This window comes from Myodes glareolus, chromosome 26 (genome assembly GCF_982192425.1).
Source record: "Myodes glareolus chromosome 26, mMyoGla1.1, whole genome shotgun sequence".
Lineage (NCBI taxonomy): Eukaryota > Metazoa > Chordata > Mammalia > Rodentia > Cricetidae > Myodes > Myodes glareolus.
In genome coordinates, this window is record NC_142051.1 from 3,810,990 (window position 1) to 3,836,272 (window position 25,283).

Sequence of the window (25,283 nt, forward strand, 5' to 3'; positions counted from 1 at the left end):
GTGTATGTGTTTTCCTTCTTTGAATTGTGCTAGTGAAGGGTCGCTAGATGTCTGAATTATTGTAGTCAGTGTTGGCAGTGTTGGATTCCTTGGGATGTAATTTTCCTTCTAGTATTCTCTGTAAGGCTGGATTAGTAGTTACATATTGTTTAAATTTGTTTTTATCCTGGAATATTTTGTTTTCTCCGTTGATAGTGAACGATAGCTTGACTGGGTAAAGTAGTCTGGGCTTGCATCCATGGTCCCTTAATTTCTGCAGTACCTCTATCCAGGACCTTCTGGCTTTCATGGTTTCTATAGAGAAGTCTGGTGTAAGTCTGATAGGTTTACCTTTATAGGTTACTTGACCTTTTTCCTTTGCAGCTCTTAATATCCTTTCTTTAATCTGACTGCTTTGTGTTTTGATTATTATATGGCGAGGGTGATGTTACACGAGGGGACGTTTTTTTCTGATCCAGTCTATTCGGTGTTCTGTATGCTTCTTGCACCTTCATAGGAATATCCCTCTTTAGGATGGGAAAGTTTTCTTCTATAATTTTGTTGAATATATCTTCTGGACCTTTGATCTGCACTTCTTCTCCTTCTTCTACTCCTATTATTCTTAGATTTGGTTTTTTTATTATGTCCCATATTTCCTGAATGTTTTGTGTTAAGAATTTGTTGGATTTGCTGTTTTCTTTAGTCAGGGCGTTTATTTTCTCTATGGTGTCTTCATAATCTGAGATTCGTTCTTCTATCTCTTGTATTCTATTGGTTAAGCTTGATTCTGTAGTCTCCGTTCGTTTATCTAGATTTTCCATATCCAGTCGGCCCTCGGTTTGTGTTTTCTTCACTGCCTCCATTTCAGTTTTCAATTCTTGCACTGATGCCATTACCTGTTTGATTGCTTTTTCTTGGTTTCCCAGGGTATCATTTACGAATTTACTCATTTCTTCAAACTTTTTGTTATATTTGTCTTCCATTTCTTTACTCATTTCTTCCATTTTTTTGTTATATTTCTCTTCTATTTCTTTAAGTGAGTTATTCATACCCTGATTAAGAGACTCTATTGCTTTCATAATGACACTGTTTTCCACTTCTTCCGGAATAGGGCGTTCGAGTCCTTCTGTCGTAAGATCGCTGGGATCTGGTGTTTTCATGTTGTTTTTCAGATTGTTGGAGGAATTCTTGCCTTGGCGCCTGCCCATCTCTTCCTTCAGATGCTCTCCAATGGCTCTTCCCTCCGCTGGGTCTTCTTCTACTGGATTAGTGTCCTTTGCTATCCAGGAATCACTTTGCCTGCAGTCTTAGCTAGCTGCAGGCAGGCTTCAGAACAAAGGGACTTCCTTCCCTTTGCACTCACCACCTATCCAGACCCGTGGTGCCCACCCTGGCTGAGATGGAGGAATTTAAGCCCGGAAAAAGGAAGAGAGGAGGGGAGGGGTTCGAGGCCAAAAGCTGGGATGGCGTAGCAGGAGAGAGGGATTAGCTGGGGGAAGCTGCCCCTTTGGAGTAGCCAGGGAGATAAGGATGGCGGGAATATTGTGTGTCCCCTCACCGGTCCACACACTTACCCCTGCACAGGATCAGAGCCCCTCGCTGGTCAGAAGAGTCCCTGCCTGCGGTCTTCTGATTTTTTTTTTTTAAATGGCGTTTCAGGTTTTGTTATCACTGGAGGAATAAACTCCCAAGGATCACATGATGGTGCACATCTCCCTACACCTGCCAATTTCCCTTTAACTAGCAGGGTGTTTCTTCTCTTCCTCCTTCCCCTCCTCCTCTTGATATCTGCTCAAGCTGTCTGGAGGAAGGGTCTGGCAGAAGGCCAGGAACACCAGGGAGCTGGAGGCTGAAGGACAAACTATTGTTAGATTCTGCATGACAAAATTCCCGATTGAATTCAATCTGAGGAATATTTAGGACCCCACAGAGTTTCTGATTGAATTGAGTCCTCTCTCTGCTACCAAGCAAGGTGACTTGTACAGATCAGGAGTCAGCTTCACTTAGTGCCTTTGTTTTCTAAATGACTGGTGAGTAAATTTGGTTCATAAACTGTGAAGATTCCATTATAAATTCACAGAATCAAGGCAGTTTCTGAGAGTGATTAATTCCTGATACCCTAGTATGTATTTGATAGGGTGCTGCTTATTTGTTTGATATAATTGCCTGCCTCTCCAGTGTTAAAATCTGTACATGAGTTAACCACCAGAGGTACTCTGACCACAATTGCTTGGTTTACCTCCTCAACAATGTGGAAGGGAAAATGTTGGTTCTAAAACTACAAGACACAGAGTATCCAGAGACTTTCAGAATGTTCTAAAAGATATAAAGCAGGTGCCCAGAATGAACATAAGAAAAATTACCTAGGGAGAAAGAATTAGCAGCAGAGCAATGGACAAGCCGCAAAGCTTGTCTGAATAGAGGAGCACAGACAGGGAAGAAGACAGAGGTTCGGGTTGTTCTAAGGAAGAAGCAGGTTGGGAAGTTAAATGTCACCCTTCCACACCCTCCATGATATTTCATAATCAGATTTAGAAGGACAGTCTCAGAAATTCAATGACCCCCACCGCAAAACCCTTTGGAAAACATCTGTTCTGGCAGTCTGCGATGGACAGGCAAATGTGTAACCTGCTTACATTGTGACCTGTGGGCTGCCCGAGACCCTCCAATAAGACCTTGACCCTGGGTACCATTTCTAGGAAAGGCTGATCAAGAAACCTGGGCAGTATAACCTGTGCTCACTAGTCTACAATCTAACTCTTTTGTCTTGCTGTTGTTTTTATGTGTGAACTTATCCATTTTTCTCCTCTTGTTTGTAAAAATGAACAAGAGCATCTTGATATTTAATGGCATGCTGTGTAGAATTAAAAAACCCCAACTGCTACATACAGCAAAAGGGATGACTCTGGAATATAATATTGAGTCAAGGGAGCTACACACAAAAATGTTTATGATTTAGTTTCTTTAAAGGTTCAAAGACATCAAACCTAATTTGTAAGAATGCAAATCAGGATAGCTACTGACCTTAGAGAGGCAAGAAGAGGGAGGGTTGAGGCACGCAGATCTGAGTCTATATCTTAATCTGTGATTCTCACACTGGGTGTATTTCCTTTCTGAAAGCCCCTCAGGTGTTCGCTCTTGGTCTGCGTGCCTTTGCATATGTGTACTATGTTTAAATCAAAGGATATTTTTAAGTCAGAAGTTTAGATAAAAATGACTTCCTTAGGAAGCCACACATGACTTGAAGTGCTCACCTGTTATTTGGGGAAAAAAGGTAGAAAGAACAGAAGTTCAAAACCAGCCTGAGCTACAGAGGGATTTTACAATCAGCCTGAGCAACAAAAATAAAACAAAAATACTAAATAAAGAAGATTTTGGGTTATTATTTCCATTTCATCAGCACAGCCATTAGAAGATTTTATACCTTTTCTTCCATCAAAGACATTGGGCAAGCACAATTTCAAGTGGATAAATTATAGCATTCATTTTAAAATCTTCCTGAAGTTTGGAACTGGAACAGTAAAGAATTTTCATAATGAGGGATAGAAATGGGGGAGAAAGAAACAAGAGGGAATGTTATTTCTGCCACTAACAATAGCCACCTCTTCCATGCCTGCCACACTGAGGTGCCAAATTGAATATTCTATCTTACTTATCTCAATTAAATCTTCACACCTCATATTATTCTCCACGTTTATTAAGAAGGAGCTTATTAACCCAGCTCTAATGATAAGGGAGTTAAACATCAAGACTCCCAATTATAATAAGGAGGATAAAACATTATTCAGGAAAAAGTTTTCAGTGAGTCAGAATGTGTTTCTCATGGTTTTAAGCAAGTTTGCATTTGAGTTCACCAGTAGCCAGAGTGCATGGGGAAGGGCTGGTTTCGTGGTGTTTGTTTAAAAACCTTATTACACTTTAGTAATTGTGTGCGTGTGTGTGTGTGCACGCGCACCAAACGCGTGGAGGTCAGAGAACAACTTGCCAGGGTTGGTTTTTCTCATTCTGTCGTGTAGCGGGGACAGCACCCAGGCTGTCGAGCTTGGAGGTAAGCACCTTTATCTGTTGAGCTGGCACTCTGACCTTCTCATCCTGTTGTCGGTCTTATTCCCCATTTAGAAGCCGGAAGAGCTTTTTCATCATCCTTGCCCAGCAGTAAAGTCTAAAAGGCATGCTGACTATTAATACTGCTGCAGTGTGTGCAAGGCACTATCATTGCAAGATCACAGAGCCATGTGCAAGGCACTATCATTACGACATCACAGAGCCATGTGCAAGGCACTATCATTATGACATCACAGAACCATAAGAACATTTCCAAGTGTTTCTGCTTGTCGACTCACTGTGAAAGCTCAGGTCATGAGGATATAACAAGATGCAAGGAAGTGATCTCTGCAGGAAATGCAGATGTCAGGGTCTGGGGGTATTGATTTCCGGAACTCTGCCTCAGCCTCTCCTAGCCTCTGCCCTTTCTAAAACTACTTCTGCTAGGTGTTATTAGTTCCTCCGTTAAAAATGAGCTTGACAGCTCATTTTTGGAATGTATAGCAAACTGTATACTTTGATGTACAGATCCAAATTTTATGAGCATATTAGAGATATGTAAGAATTAAATGGAAAATGAAGCTAATTAATTTCGTTTGGTGCAGCGTGTTCCTGTTGTATTTGGTGGCTGGTCTGTTTTCCAGGTAACTCTGACTAGCACGACAGAAGTCAGATTTTAAGCATCATTAGTTTATTTCCATATGTGTCCAAACTTCTGGAAAATCAATGTACCAGCTCTTGCCCCAGTAGATCATCTACACCAGACTTTTCAGATATACAAGACCTGAACGATGGAAAAATCACAATTAAATTTTGTCAGTAACCTCTAGTGCCAACATTCTCAGGTATTGTTTTTAAATTTGGGCTCATGTGATTTAGAGTCAAGATGTATGAAAGGCAAAGTGTGCATGGTTACAAGAGGTGTGAAAGTCTGGTAAAGTCGTCCCTAGGCAGAGCGTCCCCCCATGCATCTGCAAGGGGATAAACTGCAGCAGTGCGGACACCTGGCCACATTCCCTCCACACAGCATGCGCCTCCGAAGTGCGGGGATCTTTGCGTTGTGATTCTGCCCAGTCATTTCAAGTTCCTTCCCCTTCGGTTCTTTCCCATAAATCACAATAGAGATGATTTGACTTCGTAGCATTTAAAGGGCGGCTATCATAGCTAACCCCTGAAATTATGAAAGATGTAGATGACCCTCAGCTGGCGTCACCACCAAGATCAACGGCTCCCTGAAGAACCTGGCTAATAGAATTCCTTGCATGGTACCCACACCCAGGTGAGAAAGAAGACTTCAGGGAAAGTCAGCGTTTCATTTCTGTATCATAGAATGCTTGCCAAATACAAATATTTGTATAGTTAACCTTCTGCTGAATTCTTTAGGACAATAATTAATCAATGCATCCTGATAGTGAAACCATGGCATTGGTGATAGTCATCTTTCAGTTTGATGGAGCCTGGGGACCTTATTCTAAATGATTTCAAATGACTGGCCTGTTGCCTTGACGAAGATGGACAAGAGGGGTTACCATCCATTAGAATTAGAACTTGGTCTGCCAGACAGGCACTCTTCTCCTCTGGTTCTGACGGGAGTATGATGACACACCTTTTTAAAAAGCATAAATAGGGCTGGAGAGATGGCTCAGTGGTTAAGAGCACTGACTACTCTTCCAGAGGACCCAGGTTCAATTCGCTTGACCCACATGGCAGTTCACAGATGTCTGTAATTGTAGTTCCAGGAGACCTGACAACCATGGCAAAACACCAATGCACATAAAATGTGTGTGTGTGTGTGTGTGTGTGTGTGTGTGTGTGTGAGAGAGAGAGAGAGAGAGAGAGAGAGAGAGAGAGAGAGAGAGAGAGAGAGAGCATTAATAGATTAATAGCTTGGGCTTCAGTCCCAGATCATACAGTTTGACTCACAGATAATTCCTGTTTGTAGCATCAAAGGCAAAATGATCAATGAAGATGACAGTATGTCTAACATTCACTTGCTGTGATGGGGGAGCAGTTAATGCATGCTATTAGATTGAGCCACTCTGGCTGACCATTCTGTGTTGATGAAGAAAGGGGGCTTAGAATCACAATTACTCTAACAGGACAAGGAGTTTTATGAGCTCTTTCTTCAGTACCTTAGAGAGTTTTAAAAATATTTACATGTTTGTGTGTGTGTCAATGTATGTGAGAACATGTGTATCAGTGTGTGTGAGAATGTATGTGTGTTTGATATATGTGCAGGGGTATACCTTCCACAGCATGTATGTGGTGCTCAGAGGACAGCATTGTGGAGTTGGTTCGCTCCTACTTTTGAAGGTTGATGTGTATGGCTAATATCTTTCCTTTCAAACAAAGCCTCTGGCCCCAGTAAGAGAATCCTTGTTCTTGTTTTTATTGCAAATATTTTTTCCATGCAATATATTTTGATAATGGCATCCCCTCCCGCAGCTTCTCCCAGACTCTCAACCCCTTCACCCAACCAACTCCATGCCTTCTTTCTCTTTCTTCTCCATAAAAAACAACAGATATATAAAAAGCGAATAAATTAGATTAAAATTAACAATAACAAAGGATCAGTTTTTTTTTTTAGGAAGAATGCTTCCTGCTGTGACAATGCTGCTTCCGCATTACCACTGAAGAGTAATTTACTCAAGTATCATTCAGTTTCTCCATCTGTTAGCTGTAGAGCTGGATGTATGTTTAACTTCTCTAGGAAAACCACTGCTCATAACTATAGTAAATATTCATTTTCCTAAAAATTGACGATATAATTGCCTATGCCAACGTTAATATTTACCAATGCTTAGCATATAACATGTGACTTATATGATAGAAAATTCATGTGTTTATAATAATGTACCGAGTTCATTTGTAGTTATATAAGGTATTGTATGTGTGTGTCTGTGTATGATAATTTACATGCTGAATGTTCACTATATGTACATATATGAACATTTACACATATACACACATTTATTAAATTCCCTGCAGAAATATTTATTTTTTCCACACTTACATCACCACGACTCTGATGCTCATGACTCATATTTTCAACACCTATTTTATTGTAGATCACCACTAAATTATAGCAATCTAAACAGAACTGAATGAATAGTCAAGCCAGTGACTTAGCTTTGCATATCATTTGAGAAACCAGAAACATGTTGGCTGGTGTCACATGTGAGGCAGTGAGCGATGAAGGCTGATGAAATTGCTTTGTAAACAAACATTGCAGTTGAAATAGTAAAATCATGCAATCTATTGTTTTAATAATAGACTCAAGACTAATAATAACTAATGATAGGAACTCATTAGCTGAGGGCTACGTTCTTAGTTTATCTTAAATTATAGGAAGAAATTATTTTTCCTTTTATTAGACTGCAGTGAATGAGTGGATGTAACACAATGTGAACAAGTTGATAAATTTCTTTTTTAGTATTGGAATATTGTCATTCATTTGAGTATTAAGATGCATCCTTATAATGGGAAGTATGTTATATTGTATTATTGATTATAATATTTAATACTTAGCTATTGTTGTGGGATAGATTTGTTATCTGAATAGCCAAATAAAGACTTAAATATAGATTTTGAAAATTCCAACACTAATACTGGATTGATTCTCTAGCTTCAAACATGGCTAAAAGCTTCCTAGAGAATATTTATGCTATGATGCATCTCTTGTAGCTTAGACATCGCCAGGAGAATCCCAGGGAAGGGGAAATAGTTCCATTTTTCTCTCTAGAGAAGTATCAGCATTGATTTGTTTTGATTGCTGCCTTGGTAGAGCAAACAGAATCATTTTAATAGAAAAACAATCTTTTGCTTATTTTGTATGTACAAACCTGTATGTTAGCCTGAGATATATCTGTGGAATTTACAATGTATAAAATCATTTTTTTTCTGGTCTAAAAGCAAGGTAGGACTTCTTTTTCTTTTCTACTAGAAAAGGTTTACATTAGAATTGCAAGACACAATTCACCAGACGTTAACAGTTATTGAGCCTCTGGTGGGTATGTGGTGCAAAACTGAGTGTTTCAAAGAATATATCATTTAAATATCCATGTTGTAAAAGCATACCAGATGCATTGTCAGGATAAAACACTCTGAAAGGGAAAATGCTGTTCTGTAACACTGTGGTGTATTTGTACTTGATGTTAAATTAAAATTTGTATGAAGACTGGTACATGTGTTCTCCTTACATAGCTTCCAAGAGCAAGTATGATACATCCGTAAGATATGTCACAGTGTGCCACATTCAGGCAGAGATGTAGCTGTTAAATGCTCTGTCTTGTAGGAAGTAGTACCAAGTCACACAATGACAGCTTCAGTTATTCATTTCCACATATTTGCTGGGCTCCTGATACTGTGAGTGACATAAAGCTCTGGACTGAGGAGGGTTATACAGAAGCAGACAAACCAGACACTGTCAGCATCTGTTCAAGTTCGTTTCTAAGGGACAAGCGAGGCCAGCAATATTAAAGGCAACACACTCTCTCCATGTTATGCAGACAAAAGGAGTCGTGGGGCTGCAGATTGGAGTGTAAGCATGAATTGAGATGGAGTAGTCAGGGACAGCCTGGGATGTGACCATAGGTGAAAGTCACCCAAGTATCCACAGGAAGACGGTGCTGTGCAGAGCATGCGCAAAAGCATGGAAACAAGCATGGCGTGGAAAGAACGTCCCGGGGCACTGTTGATGGAGCAGTGTGAGCAGTGTGAGCAATGCTAGCTCCCGGAGCTGTCTCTCCCTGGGAGATTTTAAGTGGACTGTTCCTATGCACAGGTGCAGTCATTCCTGCAAGCCCCAAAAGGTGGATCCTAAGGCTGCACATTTACTTAATATCTTTGTTTCTTTATGAGACACTCACCCACACATCTTCCCTAGCCATAGAGAGCCCTCATCCCAGGCCACAGTGGGGGCAATTGTATGGAGTATCTCGTGCATGTTTGCCTTGATCTTGTTGGTTTCTTTGTACTTGTCTTTACGTGAACATGTGGCTGGATAAACATTCTTCATTACATATATTGTTTACTAATTACAAATAATTGTTAACTGAAGCAACTGTGTTCATTTATGTTAAGCTTGAGTCTATCAGGAAGGAGATGCCCCCTCAGAGTTAGAGAATGTAAGCTGTTTATTGTCTCTCGTGTTTCTGGAATAGATAATATTTACATTAAGTCTTTAGATGCTTCAGAGTAGAGTTTGTACTTTCTCTCTCGTTACAGTTAGGACACAGGCATTTTGCCTTGAATACATCATCATATTCTCACGAGAGTCTGGATGTAGAGGAAAATCTGTAAATTATAGTGAGACAGAGCCTTTTGTAGGTCAGAATCCACTGCCCAAATGCATAGGATCCTATTTCCAGTAACACTTCTTTCCCTGCTTCTATGTCTAATAAACCTGCCCTATTCACCGTTTTTCTCAGCAAAGATAACCTGCTAAGATAAAAGATCCGAGGGTCTGTGTTGTTTGTGCAGGATATTGGAGCAAAGCTTGACTAGACGTCATGTTTTGGATGTAAGGACACCCCGACTACATTTCTTAATTGTCACTGCGTGCGGTTGACAGGGCCAAGAACACTGCATCTGTGTAAATGGATGTTTCTGTCCCACCTGATCCCCCAGCTATTCAGTTCCAAAGGAACAAAGGATTGTATTAATTATAAACTGTCCTATTAGCTCAGACTTATTATTAACTAGTTCTTACAACTTAAATTAGCCCATAGTTCTTGTCTATGTTTAGCCATGTGACTTGGTACCTTTTCTCAGTGAGGCATTCTCATCTTGCTTCCTCTGCATCTGGCTGGCGACTGAAGACCGAGCCTTTCCTCTTCCCAGAATTCTCCTAGTTGGGTCTCCCCACCTATACTTCCTGACTGGCTACTGGCCAATCGTCATTTTATTAAACCAACACAAGTGACAAATCTTTACAGGATGCAAGTGCATTATCCCACAGTGCATCTACCTCTGATGATCAACAACATTGCAGATGAGTGTGAGGATTGAGAACATAGCATCTGGTTGTGAGGGTTGAGAACATTGCATCTGCCCATGAGGGCCAAGAACATTTTATCTGGCTGTGAATCAAGGCTTCAATCTTCCCTCCCAAAGATGGAAGCTAGTCAGCATTTGGATGTCTTCCTAAAGCCTAAGGGTGACTTTGCCTAAGGGTCACAGCCTAGAATAACAGGTACATCTTTGTGTCTTCCTCCTTGTAGAACTCTTGCTGATAAAGAATCTTTGATTGGGAAATAATCATTCAGAGAGCTGGCTTGGATCATTAACAGGGACAGTTAAGGGAAGCAAATCTGCCCTTAATTCTCAATAGACGATGAATGAACCCTACCTGTTCTGTCTTATTTAAATCAAAAGCAGACCAATGTCAACTTCTAGGATCATTATGTGTGTGAGAAATGAGTTCTGCCAGAGTTGGCACTGGTCCTGTTGAACCGCCTAACAAGATGGCGATTAGGAAGCCCTCAGGTGTCTAGAGAGGTTTTTCCACAGGGATTAAAAACTAGGCAACTGGGTGGTAAAACGAAGAAGGGAGAAAGAGTTCCCATCTTGAAAGTCAGGTAAATATTGCATTTCTAAAAGTATTTTAGCAGAAGAGATTTTCTTGCAAACAAAAATATGGACGCTGTCTCTGCATCCTAGAGAGTCTTAACCATGAAAACTGCATATTAAACCCTTACGTAGGCAGCCATCGAGTTTTCAAATCAATATTCCCCACAGTTTTCATGGAGTACTCAGTGATCCCTCCAGTCAGTCTTCATGTTGTTCCCGCCATCTTAGAGACTGGACACAAGGCAGCATGCCCTACGCTGTGTAAGACAGCTGTGTGACAAGAGCTCACGGAGGCATTTGGTCCTGACTGTTGCAGTGGGAAGAGAGGTGACAAGCTGCTCATGCACGGTCTCTCAGGAGCAGGTTACATTTGCTTAGCTCTTCCCGGGCTGAAATACAAACCAGGTGTCATCGGGTGCCTGGATTCTGCATTAAGACCCAGGAATCCTTTGTTGAATAAGAATTATCTGAATTTTGAAATATAAATAAAAGCATAAAGCTCTATCATTTAACAAAATGTGCCTGCAGTTCAAATGCCTCCTGTTGCTTCCAGTTTTCCATCTGTGGAGAATGCCTACAGAGGCCTTTGTTTAAAGGTTTCCAATCAATACCCACAGTTCCAGACTCTCATCTGTCTCTGTGGTGTGGACATGTGTCTCTGCAGGTTATCAGTTATGAGAGATGTGCCTCTCTAGAGAAGGATGCTGGTCATGGAGGCGGCTGTGCTTGTGTAGGGGCAAGAAGCAGAAAGGACATCATTCTACGTTGTTCTTCATTTATTGTGAACTTAAACTGTTGTTCATGAACATTTATAATGAGGGAGAGATGGCTGAGTGGTTAAGGCGCTGACCACTTTTCCAGATGACCTGGACTGGATTCCCAGCATCCACTTGGCATCTCACAGCCAACTCCATTCTCAGGGGATCCAACACCTTCTGTTGGCATCCTTGGGTATCAGCCAAAATTGAGGAAAACACAAAACACAAAAACTACTACTAACTAATGTTAGCACAATTAGGTGATAATACTGCTTAACCCCAGGTAGAGGACGGATGGGTATGAGATGAAAGTTAATCTAGATGCATATCTGAAATACTTTTTCTTTGGAAAAACTCTGATATAATCTTGACAACATATGTCCTTTGACATCTCAGTGATGAATACTTAGACTTCTCATGGTTTCTTCATGTTCCTGCTCACAAGAGTTAAAATAGTGATCAGCAAACACTAGGCAGAGCCAAGGAAGGGCACCCAGCAGAAGAGGGGAGGGAGGACTGGAGGAGCCAGAAGAGTCAAGAACACCAGGAGAACAAGGCCATATAATCGACTAAGCAGGGCTCAGAGGGGCTCACAAGGAATGAAGTAACAATTGTGGATCCTCTGAGTTTGAGCTAGGTCCTCTGGTATACGCTATGGTTGTGTAGTTTGATGTCCTTGAGGGACTCCTAACAGTGGGAGTTGGGGTGTCTCTTACTCTTTTACCTGCTCTTGAGACCCTTTTATTTCTTCTGGGTTGCCTTGCTCAGCCTTGACATGTGGGTTTATGTCTAGTCTTTTTGTAAATTGTTTTGCCGTGTTCAGCTGGTAGTCCTGGAAGACCTGCTCTTTTTTTTTTAAGGGAAACAGAGGAGGAATGGATCTGGGGGAGAAGGAAAGTGGAGGGAGAACTGGGAGGAGTGGAGGGAAGGGGAGTCTTTGCCCGGGATGTAGTGTATGAGAGAAAAAAATAAAAGAAATAGTTCTCACAAATTAGAATAAACACCAAACTGTGACTGCAGTAGATTATTTTTGGCATTCCTCCAGACTAATCTTCACACTTCCTTTATCCGGCAGTATCCGCACAAGAAGGGCTTTTACAGTTGGCTTCTTCTGGGCTTGCGTGCCGAGCACAATGGTTGCATCAGCCCTGTCTCTGTCCAGTGCTGTACACTTCATCTCAGAACTTTGTTGCCAAACATGTCCGTCCTGTAGCTAGGTGTCTCTTTGTCTCCATGATGTCCCTACCAGTTTTTGTTATTCTGTACTTAGCATGACCAGATAGAGTGCAGTGTATACAGGGTAGACTCAAGCCACCACCTTCAAAAGCAGGATTGCTGGATTCCATTGTATCCACCATCAGCTGGGGCAAATCATTCCCTTGGGTGGGGCTCATGGCAGATCCCACAGCTTCCTATCATGAGTACTTTCTTCCTGAGCTAGCAGACATCTCTGGTCTCTTGGCTTCTATATCTCCTCACAGTGACAGAAATCCTGTCTTGCCACATGCATGTATTGTGAGAACCTGAAGGAAGGAAGGGCAATTTTAGGGCAAAACATTTATTCTACTAAATCAGTTGAGTGGAGAATTTTCTAATCAAATGATTTTAGATATATTGTTTATATTTCCCAAATTATTACCAGTCCATGTGAAGTTTCCGTGGGGGGAGTGTTGTAGTATGGCACCACCCAATATTCCGCTAATATGTGAACAGCTGAGCTTTGAAGGGCACCCGGAGTTTACAAAGAGCCAAGTCGTAGTTTTGCTACTTTCCCCAAATGGGAATATATATAATGTTCTAATGAAGTAGAATATGCCAGTTGCATATTCACAACTGTGGAAGTAGTTTGGTGAAAAGTATATGTAGAAGAGAGAGTCTGAGGTCCCGAAGACCTCCGAAGCAAGGAATCTAGGGCCTTAACGTTTATGAAGAACGGCAGAGCCCTTTGATGAACCTTGATGATTTAGTTCAATCTGGTCATCATAAAAGAGTTCATCCTAGAATATCCAGTGTCTTCTGTACTTCTGTCAGCTTTCAAGTAGGTTGACATTCGTCCTCACTGGTTCAGACGGTCTAGAGGTAGATACCTACAACCTGTCCCTAATTCTGCTCCGGGTCTTTCCATCACGTTCCTGGTATTTCATTGGTAGCCCCAATGAAAGCCTCAGACAGAAGCCTTTGGGGCTGGGGAACTATTCTGTCAGATTTTAAGAAGAAAATGCTAGATGTCTTGGTTTTCGAATCAGCCTTGTTCATCTAGGAGGGAGGGTACATGGAGTAGTGGGAGAGATGCATGGTCCATGCAAAGCCACGCAAAAGCCACGCAAAGCCTCCACACACTAACACCCCTCGTCGACTCCTGCTGCCTCTATCTAATAGCCCAGGCTACAGACCCAGTGCCGACTGTTACCTTTCTCTTGTGCTTTCCCGTTTCTCCGTGCATTGGAATCTCCCTAGAAGCAGAGTGCTCACGCTACATCTCTGTGTTTGTCCCTAAAGTTTTCATTGTGGGACTTCACATAAAGAAGGGACTAATTTCATATCATCTGATATTTTTAAGAAAACTTTTTTGCCTTTCTTCGGAGATGGGTACTTTCCATTGACGAATTAAACTTATTCAGCGGAGGCTGGTGGTGCATGCCTGTAATCCCAGCACCCCCAAATGAGAAGCAGGAGGGAGCACAAGTTTGAGGTAAACCTTCGTGTTCTGTCATGAGCGCCAATGAATGGGGAACCCATGAACGTAAGATTGTTTGCCCAGTCTGCACAAAATCCTAGGTTCAATTTTTAGCACTATAAAGAATGTAGACACATGGTGCAGGATATTTGTCGTTTCCTTATATTTAAACTTTCCTCACATTAATTTCTAGATGTTACCACCTTTGCTAAGAAAGCTCTTAAAATATCACATATCTTATGGTAGGAAATGGGTTTGGGAAACCTATGTGTTCCTTCCTGACACTATTCGTTTTTCTTAATGAGAAAGTAGATTCAGAAATGGCTGATATCATGACAGTTAGAAATAGTGGATAATGTCTCCCCTATTCCTTCCTTAAACTATGTCCATAGAGATTTCATCAAGTAAAGGAACTTTCTCTCCTCAGTACTCAATGTTTTAAAATTCTGTCTAACGTGTGCTGCCACGATGCCAGCGAGCGTTTACAGTCTCACACACAATCCTAACACAGCAAATCCAAAAATTTGCTGTTTGCCTCAATTAGTCACAGCGTGTTAAAGTGAATGAAATTGGTTAGCATCTTCTGGCAGCTATTTTTGCTGAAATGCTTGTTTCCGCATTAGAGGGGCAGTGATTGTGAGCATTCTGACTTGGAAATAAAGAGAAATTGAGAATGATGAGGAAAATGCTAAATGACACAGGGAGAAATGCATCCCTACTGGAGAACACAATGACTCCCGAAGCTTAAGACTTACAAATAATTTACATTTTGCTGATACTTCTTCTGCAGTCTCAGACTCTCCTGGGCTCTAATGGAACTTTTGGGATGTGAACTGTACCAAGTATTGATCCTGCTTTAGAATAATTCTTTCATCTCTGGAATGTGAATTTAAGGCGATTAGCAAGACAATGAATAAAATTCTAGATTTTTTGGGGGGTACTAATATTCCCAAGGTGAAATGTTGCCTTTTGACTTGGCAGCACAGAATTCCCTAGAACTGAGGAAGGACAAGTGTCCTAGCACGTGCTGGGAAGGGAAGGCGTTCACACATAACTACTAACTGCTGGGCGCTTTCCTTACGTGTTCGGCATTGTTCTCAGCATGTTACACATATTAACCCATTTAATCCTGCGATTACACCCATATGTTGGGTGTTATTAGCCAGACTGCTTTGGAGAAGGGGAAGTTTAGAGACGGAGATGTCAGCAGCTTTCCCACGTTGTCCTGCTAGATCTAAACTTGGTTGGTAGGGCGAGAGAGCTAGGCTCCCTCCTAACTGCGATGAGTATTGCAGAAAAGATTCATTGAATAAATGAGTATTCTGAAGGGAGAGTTCAGTTCTCAAGTGTACAGGTATTGGTCTAAAATAGAGTATTGTACAAACTGCAACAGTTAATAATCTGAAACATAACCTACCCAAACTACAACCTACGTTGTAACCTACGGCTAACTTCCATGTTTATCCCATGCCATACCATTCATAGAAATTTCAAGAGTAGCTTGGATCTGTAATGTCCTATTGGCTTCAAACACTACTTTCTATCCCGGTATTCTTTTAAAAATTATTTATTATTAATTATTTATTCATTAATGTTGTGTTGCGTGTATGAATGTGGGCATGTGTGATAGAGGACACCTTTCCATGCAGTGTGAGTTTCTAGGGGTCAAACTCAAATTGCCAACTTGTACAGCAAGCACCCATACCCAATGAGCCTTTGAGCCTTCTTGCTGCTCCTCTTGCTACTTGTAAGGATTTGTTAACCTATTTTAGAGGTCCTTTTGTATCTGAAGCCACAAACTCTCAAACTTCCTGTCCAGATTACCTCTGCCTCCACAGTGCTCTATTACAAGCGTGCACCACCATGCCAAGGACGGTTCTGTATTCCTGATGATTGTGATTAGCCTAGAAGCTTAACTTGGATGCTAATAATAATTGTGACCAGTCTCTGTAAGCAATCTTTCATAGAAGACATTTCTTGTCACAGTTTCTAGTAATAGAGATAATGTGTGACGTATGTCCATTAGGCCCTTGCTACTGGGATCATTTTAACTGCCACTCACTGATAATATTCTAAAATTCGTGCTCCTTAGCCCAGCATGTTTATAGCTTAATTTCTGAGCACTCATAACTGTCCCATAGTCTGACAGAGTCGAGATAACATCTCCTCCGTAATAAGCTTTATTTGATTAGTAAGTTCCTTGGACTGCCCTTCAGGATGAACAGGTCTACTCCGGCATTCCTTTTTTCTCTGAAGCATGCTGCAACATAGCTGGTTGCTACAGTATGGGTAGTGAATATCTTCCCAAGACTCATATTGAAGACTTGGACTGCAGCTCCTGGTGCTATTGAGATCTGATGGGACCTTTAGAGATACAGCCTAATGGAAGGAAGTTGTCATTGGAGCATCTCCTTAAAGGAAATATTAAGACATTAGACCTCCTTCCTCTGTCTCATTTCCTGGCGTCAGTGAGCTGAATTACTTGGCTCAGTCAGCTGTTCCCCATCATGACTTCCTGCTTACCCGAGAGTCTGGAAACAGTGTGTTGAAACATCCAAAACCGTGAGATAACTCTTTCCTTCTCTAATTGATTTTCTCAGATATGAGTGAATAGTACCTGAGATCTGACTAACTGGTAAAGATGGATCTGGGCCAGTAAGAAATGCCATTGGCCAGATGTCTCCAGGGGTCTTCAAGATGATCATTCTATCAGTGGTTTAAAATGAGTTGCGGAGTTTTGAGGGTTGCACAGGTGGGCTAAATAACCCTGACGTTGGCCGGAGTTTCACACCATGGAGTTAAGGAAGGAGGAAGCTAGGATGCTTGCTTCATCAGAGAATGACAAACAGAGATGAGAAGCGGAGGGGTGGCGGGTTTGCTCTATTATGCATTGCACACATCCTCGTAGGTCTCATTGTTACCTCTCTACAGCCTTCGCCTCGTCTTCTGTAGGACAAACACAGAGCTTTAACAGTGCCACTGGTTCACAGCGAAGCCCCTCTGGCAGCATCTCTCAGCACACGCTGACTCAAGGAAATCTGATGTCTCCACAGAGTTAAGGTGTGTGCTTTTGTTCGTTAATGCCTTGTGTTCTTTCTTCCTGACACAACCATTTCCTCCATGTGTGTGCCTGGAACCCTTCTGTCAAGATCTAGTTTAAATGCCTAAGATGAAACCTCCCCCTGTCCGACCACCATGGTCATTTCTCTTTGTGCCCCAGACAGTCTGGGAAGCTCTCAGGACCGCGTCCTCCCTGGGTTGCGTCATTTGTGCGTCACTTTAATCTTTCCTACTGTGATCATGCTCCTGCCGAGCAGAATGATAACTGTCTGTCTGGTTTCCCAGTGTGGCACTTACTGTGGTTTTGTGCACACTGGGAGCCAACAGTTCTGTGCTTAGTTGAACTGAATCAAAAAGAGAGAGACTGAACTTTGTGCAAATTTCTGGAATTTTCTCTCTAGCCAGGCCTGAGGGATTCTCCTGGCTGAGTCTGGCATAGACTAATATGATAAGAGTAGAAGAGAGCTGATGGCTTTTCCTGGTCCTCCTATTGCTGAATTATGTGTCCTTCATGAATCAGGTTGCCTCCTAATAGATGGTACACCCTGAGGACTCTATAGATTGAATACATTTTTAAAAACACTATCGAAGAGAATCAAGCCAGACCAACTTCAAAGATGAAATTGCAAGGGGAAATATCCAAACAGTCCATGGTTTGATTTATACTTAGGACATGTATTGACTTTTTTCCTAGTTGTTAAATATGATCCTCTTGCTTTGTAAACCAGAGGAGAGTTTGTTCTCTTTGCTTAGCCCTCTGTGAGCTTACATAGTGAAAAACCATTTGCATTTTGCTGTGAGTATAATAAAGTAAGATTTGCATTTTCTGTGAGTGTAATACAATAAAAATCATAAAATTCACATATATTTGTGTGTGTGTTCAATTTTTAGAACCACTGGTGTACTTCCCATGCTGATTTCCTAGATTGTTTTATAAATCTTTAATTACTAACTTTCCTTTTTGCTATTTTTTAAAGGCAACTAGGTAGTTGCAGAAACATATTCAAATATACATGCAGCTACACATTGCATGGTCTGGTGCCAAAGGTTTGCTGTAAATGGACCATCAAAATATTACAAGTGTGGGTGAGAGTCTCTCTGGCTTTCATCAACTTTTTGTTAGGCGTGCTGTCATTCTCTAGTTGAACCCTTGACTTGAATGGGTAACTGTATTCAGTTCTTTTGTTCCTTCTCAAGAGCTACTAAGAAACTCAAAAGATTCAAACTTTCAGAATGCGTCAGTGCCTGCCTTAATCACATTGGGATACTTGTAATGAAAGTGGAGTGTTTTAGCAGAATTCAACTTAGCAAACAGTCATAGAGCAACTGACACAGGCTGGGCAATGAAGAAACTCATTCATCTATTCTTTGTTTTACTTTTTATTTTTGTTTGTTTTTTTTTTTTTGCATTTAAAGAGGGAAGGGGACATGTAGCCAGTGATCACGTTAGGTTGTTAACTCGTGACAGTTACTCAGAGTGGCTCAGAGCGTGGAAAGCCAAGGAAAGAGGAGGACTCAACACTGACTGCAGACTGTGTGTTATCAGGAACAATATTCAAGATATTTACCAGGCTGAAGGACCTGGCGCTGGATAAAACTGTCCTTGCCTGTGGTCTGGGAGAGCTCCTGCAGACAGCAACTGGATCAAGAGCAGATCTGAGGGCTTTTGGGGGAGAGACAAGCCTTGACTTGGGCAACAAAGTGGGTTGGGGAAAGAGTGGGGAGCAGGTGAAGGACAACAGCTTTTTGCAAGCTGTTTGGAAAGTACTTTTAGTATCACTTCCCCTGGTAGAACCTTCCTTCTGCAAGGAAGCCAGGGATCAAGCCTGGCATCTCCTGCACTGTGCATCATTAAACAGCTTTTAAAATGAAGATGTCACATAGTAGAGGGGACTGAGGCCCTGAGAGCTACAAAACACGGAACCCTATTAACTCATGTCTCCCTCCATCCAAACCCATTGTCTCTCCTGGGTAACAATGACTAATTCTTATTAACCATTCAAGGGAAGATGGATGAGAAGTTGGATCTTTAACATGAATTAAGTTGGTCTCTGACTTGCCTAGTATTTGTAGGGTGAAGATGTATGTCACAAACAATCCCATACCAGTTTGGAATTATGATTAATAGAATGGTTATTTATTCAAAGGGGGAAAAACTTACAGATTACCGTCCCAGACAAAGCCCCTCTGTGTGATCAGGAAAGGAGTCTAGGAGCCGGAAGCGGAGCTGGAAGCCAGAGAGAGAGTGGAGGACAGCCGCTGCTTTCTAAAGGGAGACCACGCCCCAGTGGGCTGGTATCTCAGCAGTTATTGACTGTAGGAGTGGAAGGAGCTCCTGCAGCAGTAGGGACCTGGGTTTGACCCCCACACTATACATACACACACACACACACACACACACATCAAAAGCTCTTTAATATTTTCATAAATATGTAAATTTTGTTTAATTCCTGATAAAGACCTTACTGTTCTTTTCCAGCTTAGCTTATTGCCCCTACATCTCTTTACACACCTTCAAAAATATATTTGTTCGAGAAGAAGTTCCTGATCTAAGAATTAGATGCCCAGGGACCATAACTATATTTCAGGAATCGGAATCCACTGCATGTCTACCCAGGTCCATGTGTGTAGGAAAGTAAATCAAGGGTTTTTTTTCCTAATTTTCAAGACTTCTGTATAGTTCTATTATATTAAAGGGAACCACAGGTATTCTAGCGAGGTATATTCGGGTATATTATGATGTCATAAAATGCAACATTCTGAAAACATCACACCCACTTGAGTCTCAAAAGACTTAAACAGTGAGTATTTGCTTTTTAGCACCTAGATGTGTATCATTATCCAATGGGTGGCGTTCTCCCTTCCCTGTATCAGTAAACACTCTAAGCAGTTTATGCAAACTAGAAACCCGTGGAAGCTAGGCAGCCAGCTTTAGCTAGTGTGTGGCTGACATGTCAGCTGTGGCAAACGTTAGAAGTCACAGGTCATGGATCAGCACCCAGGTATCCATGCCAGGTGTAGTGGCTAAGGTCAAGTTCACGACTTAGGTCCAGAGTTCAGGCTCGGCCATTGCTCACTTATCCTGTTGCTTTGGCTAGTCCCGTCTCCATGTCCCACAGTTTTCTCAGCTGGGGACACGGATGTGTGAGGAGCAACTTATGAAGGTGAAGAGGCCCATAGCTGCTTAGTTCTCACACCCGTCGGAGGGCCCATGCGCTTCCACTGAACTTTCCCAGCGTTCCCTTCCTGGTTTCTGGCCTCTGCCATCGCTGCTACCGCAGGGACCTTGCTCTTCTTCTGAATCCCTTGTCGTTTGTATTATTTTCCCTGTCCACCAGTAGGTGAGAGCAGGTAGAGGAAGGGGGTGAAGAGAAGATTCAGGAGCCTTTCCTTTTTTAACATAGCAAGCAAAATCATCTCAGGACTCCAGAACTACCCAGGCAATCCTGTAAAACCAAAAGCAAAAGCAAGAAGCATCTCCATGACTTACCTAATATTTGGAATCCCATAATGGTCTTCTAAATATGGCTTAATCCATAGCTATGCCCATGAAACTATTCAGTCGACAAACACCACTAGAAAGCTCAGTATACACGGCACCTAAAAAGGGAGAAAAAGTAGTTTCACTTATAAAACTAATTATGCATGATGAGAAGTGAGCAAGAGTCCCTGAGGATCGCCACCTCCTCCAATTTAACTGAAGTCTTGTGTGCCTGTCTTTGTCTTTAGAGCTTTTGGAAAGATGAATGGACATTGCTGCTCATTTTAAGAAAGCCGTGGCAAAGTCTGTTGGGAAGCATCAGTTTACCGCTCCTGCGCCTTCTTCACCAGCAGCTTTGATCATGAGTGGCATCATCTTTAATGCCGACGGGTCCATCCAGTATAAAGAAAAGTCATATTTCTCTGCATCTGAAGCCCTAGATGCTTACATTGATGATTCTCACTTAAGCTGTGAGCCTCCTGACCTTAATGACACAAAGGTTAATGTGGATCAGAGCCCTCTTGAATTACGGGCTAAGCCCAACAGTGGTAAGCTTTCATGATTCTCAGAGTTCAGTTTTAAGTTCCTATAGCAAGCGATGCTTCACGCGGGTATAGTCTCTGAAGGGTCCTCCCCGTTCACAATTTGTCATTCCTTTTGTAAAGCTGTCGGGAAAATCCTAACGGTTTCCAAGCTTCTCCAGCGCTGGGTTCTTTTGGTTTGAGAGTTACTACAGTAAACAAATCAATGCTTTTATTATATGAACTTTTCCTGGGTAAGTAAACACACATCTCAGTGCAGGTTGTGAACCGAGGACAGGTCAAAGATGCAATGCCATGCAAGTCTGGCTTGGTGAACGTTTAGTTCAATGAGGGCATCTAACGGGAGCCTGGGTCCAGGATTAGTTGGAACATGGGCAACTTAGAGCAGCTATACCACTGAAAAGAAAAATCTCTCTCCTCCTCCAGCAACTGTGACTTCCCAGTAGGGGAGTGGCCTAGCGACTTCCTTCCCCCAGCAGGGTTAACTTCCTGTGACTCTTGAGGAGAGGCGACAAGGCCTTATAAGTCCTCCACCCCTGGATAACAGAAAAATAATGGACCCAATCTTGTGCAGGGCTCCTTTGGGTAATCATAGCAGCTGGTGGGCCATGCCGTGCACAGAGGACAGTGCTCCACAGCGGTGTTAGCCGCAGACGGTGGAGCTCTTCCTCTGGAGCCTGAATCCTTAGGCCCTGTGACTGAAATGTTCGCTGTGTAAATTGTCTCCTTTGTCGCATGAGAATGATCCTGAGTATAACTTGTACTTCCCTGATTGTGGAGGCAACTAAGGGAAGGGTGTAACACTCGATGTTGATGTATTTTCTGGCAGATGCTGAAAAGAGGAAGCTGTCACAGAGGTCAGGTGACCTCAAGGGTTGGTTTCCACCCTGCTGATGACAGCTAGGTCAAGAAGAGTGGCTTTCACACCCTGCTTCTAGTTTTCTTGTCAATAAGATGACTATGTTGGACTTTATGAGCGCCAGAATTTTGAAGCTATATTATGTAGATGACAGGAAAATACCATTGGTCCACTCCAGTATATCAACCTTTCTCATTTAAATGTGTCATTTGAAGAAGATGACAAAACTCTGTCATGACATTAAACCCGAGTGGGACTCTAAATGCAGTTGTCTTTGAAGGAACTAGGGAAATAAAGTTCTCAGGTTTTGGCTTCTCTTATCTTTATGAATAGAAATAGCAATAATGCCACTGAGGGAAAACAGTCTGTTCTTCCTCCAATCCAGTATTTTAAAGACCATGCATCAGTGCACACAAAAGAATGACAGAACATTATGCAAATCATTTTGGTTACCAAAATAAGGTGGTATTTATTGTCACTTCTTAATGGTCTTAGACCCTTAAGAAAAGATTTGTCATTTATTGCACCCTGAGCTTTACAAAATTAGAATAGATGAACCAATTTCCCGATGTTTTTCAGTGAGGATGCACACGGGGAGACATGGTCCCACACAACAAGAAACTACATTTCTTTATGCTAACTCTCTGATTTAGATTTATGCTAACTCTCTGATTTATTTGACATGGTCTGATAAGTGGGAAGAAATGACACAGAGATTGAGTGTGAAAGCATAGTTAAATGTCTATATTATCTATGCCATTGAATTGCAAAATACATTGTAATTTATTCAGCAATCCTGCTGCTTTTCTTGCCAAGGATTTTCATGTTCTTTTCTTGACGTTTCTGGTAGAGAGAGCTTTTGGTGTCAGTTCTCCTCCTTGTATGGTGAGAGGAGCTTGGGTAGCGGCACTGGCTGGGGCTTCCCCTGGCAGCACGTCTTCTCTGGGTGCTCCTGAGCTATTAGCTCCATCCACGACTTCGTTGTGAAGGAAACTGCAACTCCTGCTTCCCGCTTTTCTGAAAAACTGGAAAGTAGATTCATTATAAGAAAATCTCTCAAAACAGAAATGAGTATAATTCCCATGCTAGCGAGAACTACCGTCAATAGCGCTCTGCAATTTGCTCCCTTTGGCATTCAAATGTGTAATAGAATCTCATTATTACTTTCCCTACCAATCTGTTTTTATGCTTATGATTCATATCATTAAGGTAGTATTACATTATACCTGACAGGATGGTTTGTGAGATTTGATTTATTTCCATTTTTACATGTACAGTGTTTTGCCTGCATGTGTATCTGTGCACCATGTGTATGCATTACCTGTGGAGGGCAGAGACGGTGTTGGGTCCCCTGGGCCTCAAGTTATTAAACATTAGTAGCCATGTAGGTACTGGGAGTGAGCCCTGGCCTTCTGGAATAGCAGCCAGTGTTCCTAACCACTGAACTATCTCTTCTTGTCCCTGGGAACTTGTTTTAACACATTGCTATTGTTTTACATGTTCATGAAGCTGTCAAAGTATTTTCTTAAGGTAAACTTCTAAGAATTAAGTTCCTGAGTCCAAAAGACCATACATTTCAATGATTAGATTTATCTTGTCAAATTGTTTCCCAGAAAGGACAAACAAACCTATTGTTATTTGTTCTGATCAAGAATGAAAGGAACTTTAACTCCCCTTACCCACCTCCATAGACGCCACGAGCCCCTTTACTTCCCGACAGCTCACTGAGTAAATTTTGTCACTATGTTTGCTTAGCATCTTGTTTTTAATCTTTTGTTCACGCCTAGTATTAGTCTCACTTGATGCTTATGCCCTTAAACCCTTAATTCATCCAGAATTATGTTGTCAATAGATGTGGTAGCTCCTTAACTGCTCTGCAGAATAATTGCAGTGACCATTGCTATCAAATTCCAAAGCCCCATTACCCTCAGTCTAGAGTCTGAATTTCTATCCCATGATCTATATGTATCATTTCTGCGCTACCTTCATTATTTTAATTACAGTAAATTACTGTTGAATATCTTAGTTGGTTACTGGACTGCCAGGTTTAGGGGTCTTACATATTCACTATGTCTTTCTAATATACATTATAGCCCTTCTTCAACTTTCAAATACTGATTTCTGAGTTCCTTCTGTTATATCCCACGGGCCCTGTCTTGATCCCCTGCAACCCTGTTCTTTTCCCTTCAGCTGGGGAGAACTCGCTAAAGCCTAAATCTGCAGCATTTCTGTGAGTAATAATCCTGCTGTCCTCCATGTAAGACTTGGCTTTAGCTCCTGCTTAACAATCCACTTCATTTTCTCCCAGTTACAGAAATACACACACACACACACACACACACACACACACACACACACACAGAGACACTCTGTTCCATCCTAAGCTGCATCTAGCCAATGGGATGCACCAGACACAAGGTGCCCATCTGTCTGTCTGTCTGTCTGTCTGTCTGTCTCACGCTGTTCCTATTGTCTGGAGTGCTCTTCTCCCATCCCCTCTCTTCTCTGGCAGTTTTCTTTCCCACCTCAATTTAGATGTCACTGTTCCCGACACCTCTCTGCTCCCTGCAATGTCTAGTTTATTGCTCCTGCTATGCCCATGCCTCCCCTTAGTGCCTGTAACACCTCATAGAATGGCATTTAACACTGAATTATAAGAGCCTAGTCACTGGCTTGTCTCCCTCAGTGGAGTGATGGGGCCATCTAAGCTCCCAGTTTTGTTGGAACTGCTTGTTTGTTTTGCTGCTTCGTAGGACTGGCCCTGGGGTAGCACAGTCAGTTCTGGGTGAAGAATGGAGCGCTGTTCCCATGGCCGTGTTGCTGTGTCTACAGCCTCACAAATTTGTTGGTTTCTCCTTCCCTTCAATTGGCACTCGCATTTCTACCAAAGTATTTCTACAAGAACTATTGCTCTCCATTTGGAAGCCATAAACAATAATAATAGTAATAAAAGGGGACATGAAGTTATGACAGAGATGGGTTAATGAGACCCAGTGGGGAATTATAAGAAGGTAGTAGGGGTGCACATATGACAATTTCAAAGACTAAATAAAAATACTATTTTTAAAAAAGAACTTTGCTTTCCTCTGCATTGTTTAAATTGCTGGTATATTTTGATTTACTTATTCTGTACTTGTACTTCTCCTCTGAGCCAACATGGTCTGCTCAGTGCCAGGACAGTGCTGAGGACATTCTCAGGCATGTCCAAAGTGAGACTGATGAGGGAGAATGGGAACACCCTCAGTTCTTCCTGAAATGCTTCTCTCATAAGTCTTTGCCCAACTCTTCTTCCCTTGATCTGATGTCTATGGCA

At 41.9% G+C, this 25,283-nt stretch overlaps 1 protein-coding gene across 10 annotated transcripts in view; it reads left to right on the forward strand.

The window, feature by feature from the left end:
• Positions 1–25,283, forward strand: part of Grip1 (glutamate receptor interacting protein 1) — a 634,564-nt gene that overhangs the window by 387,163 nt on the left and 222,118 nt on the right. For 2 of the 10 annotated variants that reach the window (XM_085683143.2, XM_085683144.2), the window contains exon 1: positions 20,831–21,117. The exons of the other annotated variants lie outside the window; for them this stretch is intronic. In XM_085683143.2, coding sequence (XP_085539269.2) covers positions 20,835–21,117 — 283 coding nt within the window. In that variant the 5' untranslated portion in view covers positions 20,831–20,834. Of the gene's footprint in view, positions 1–20,830; positions 21,118–25,283 lie in introns of those variants that run through there. 10 annotated transcript variants of the gene reach the window in all.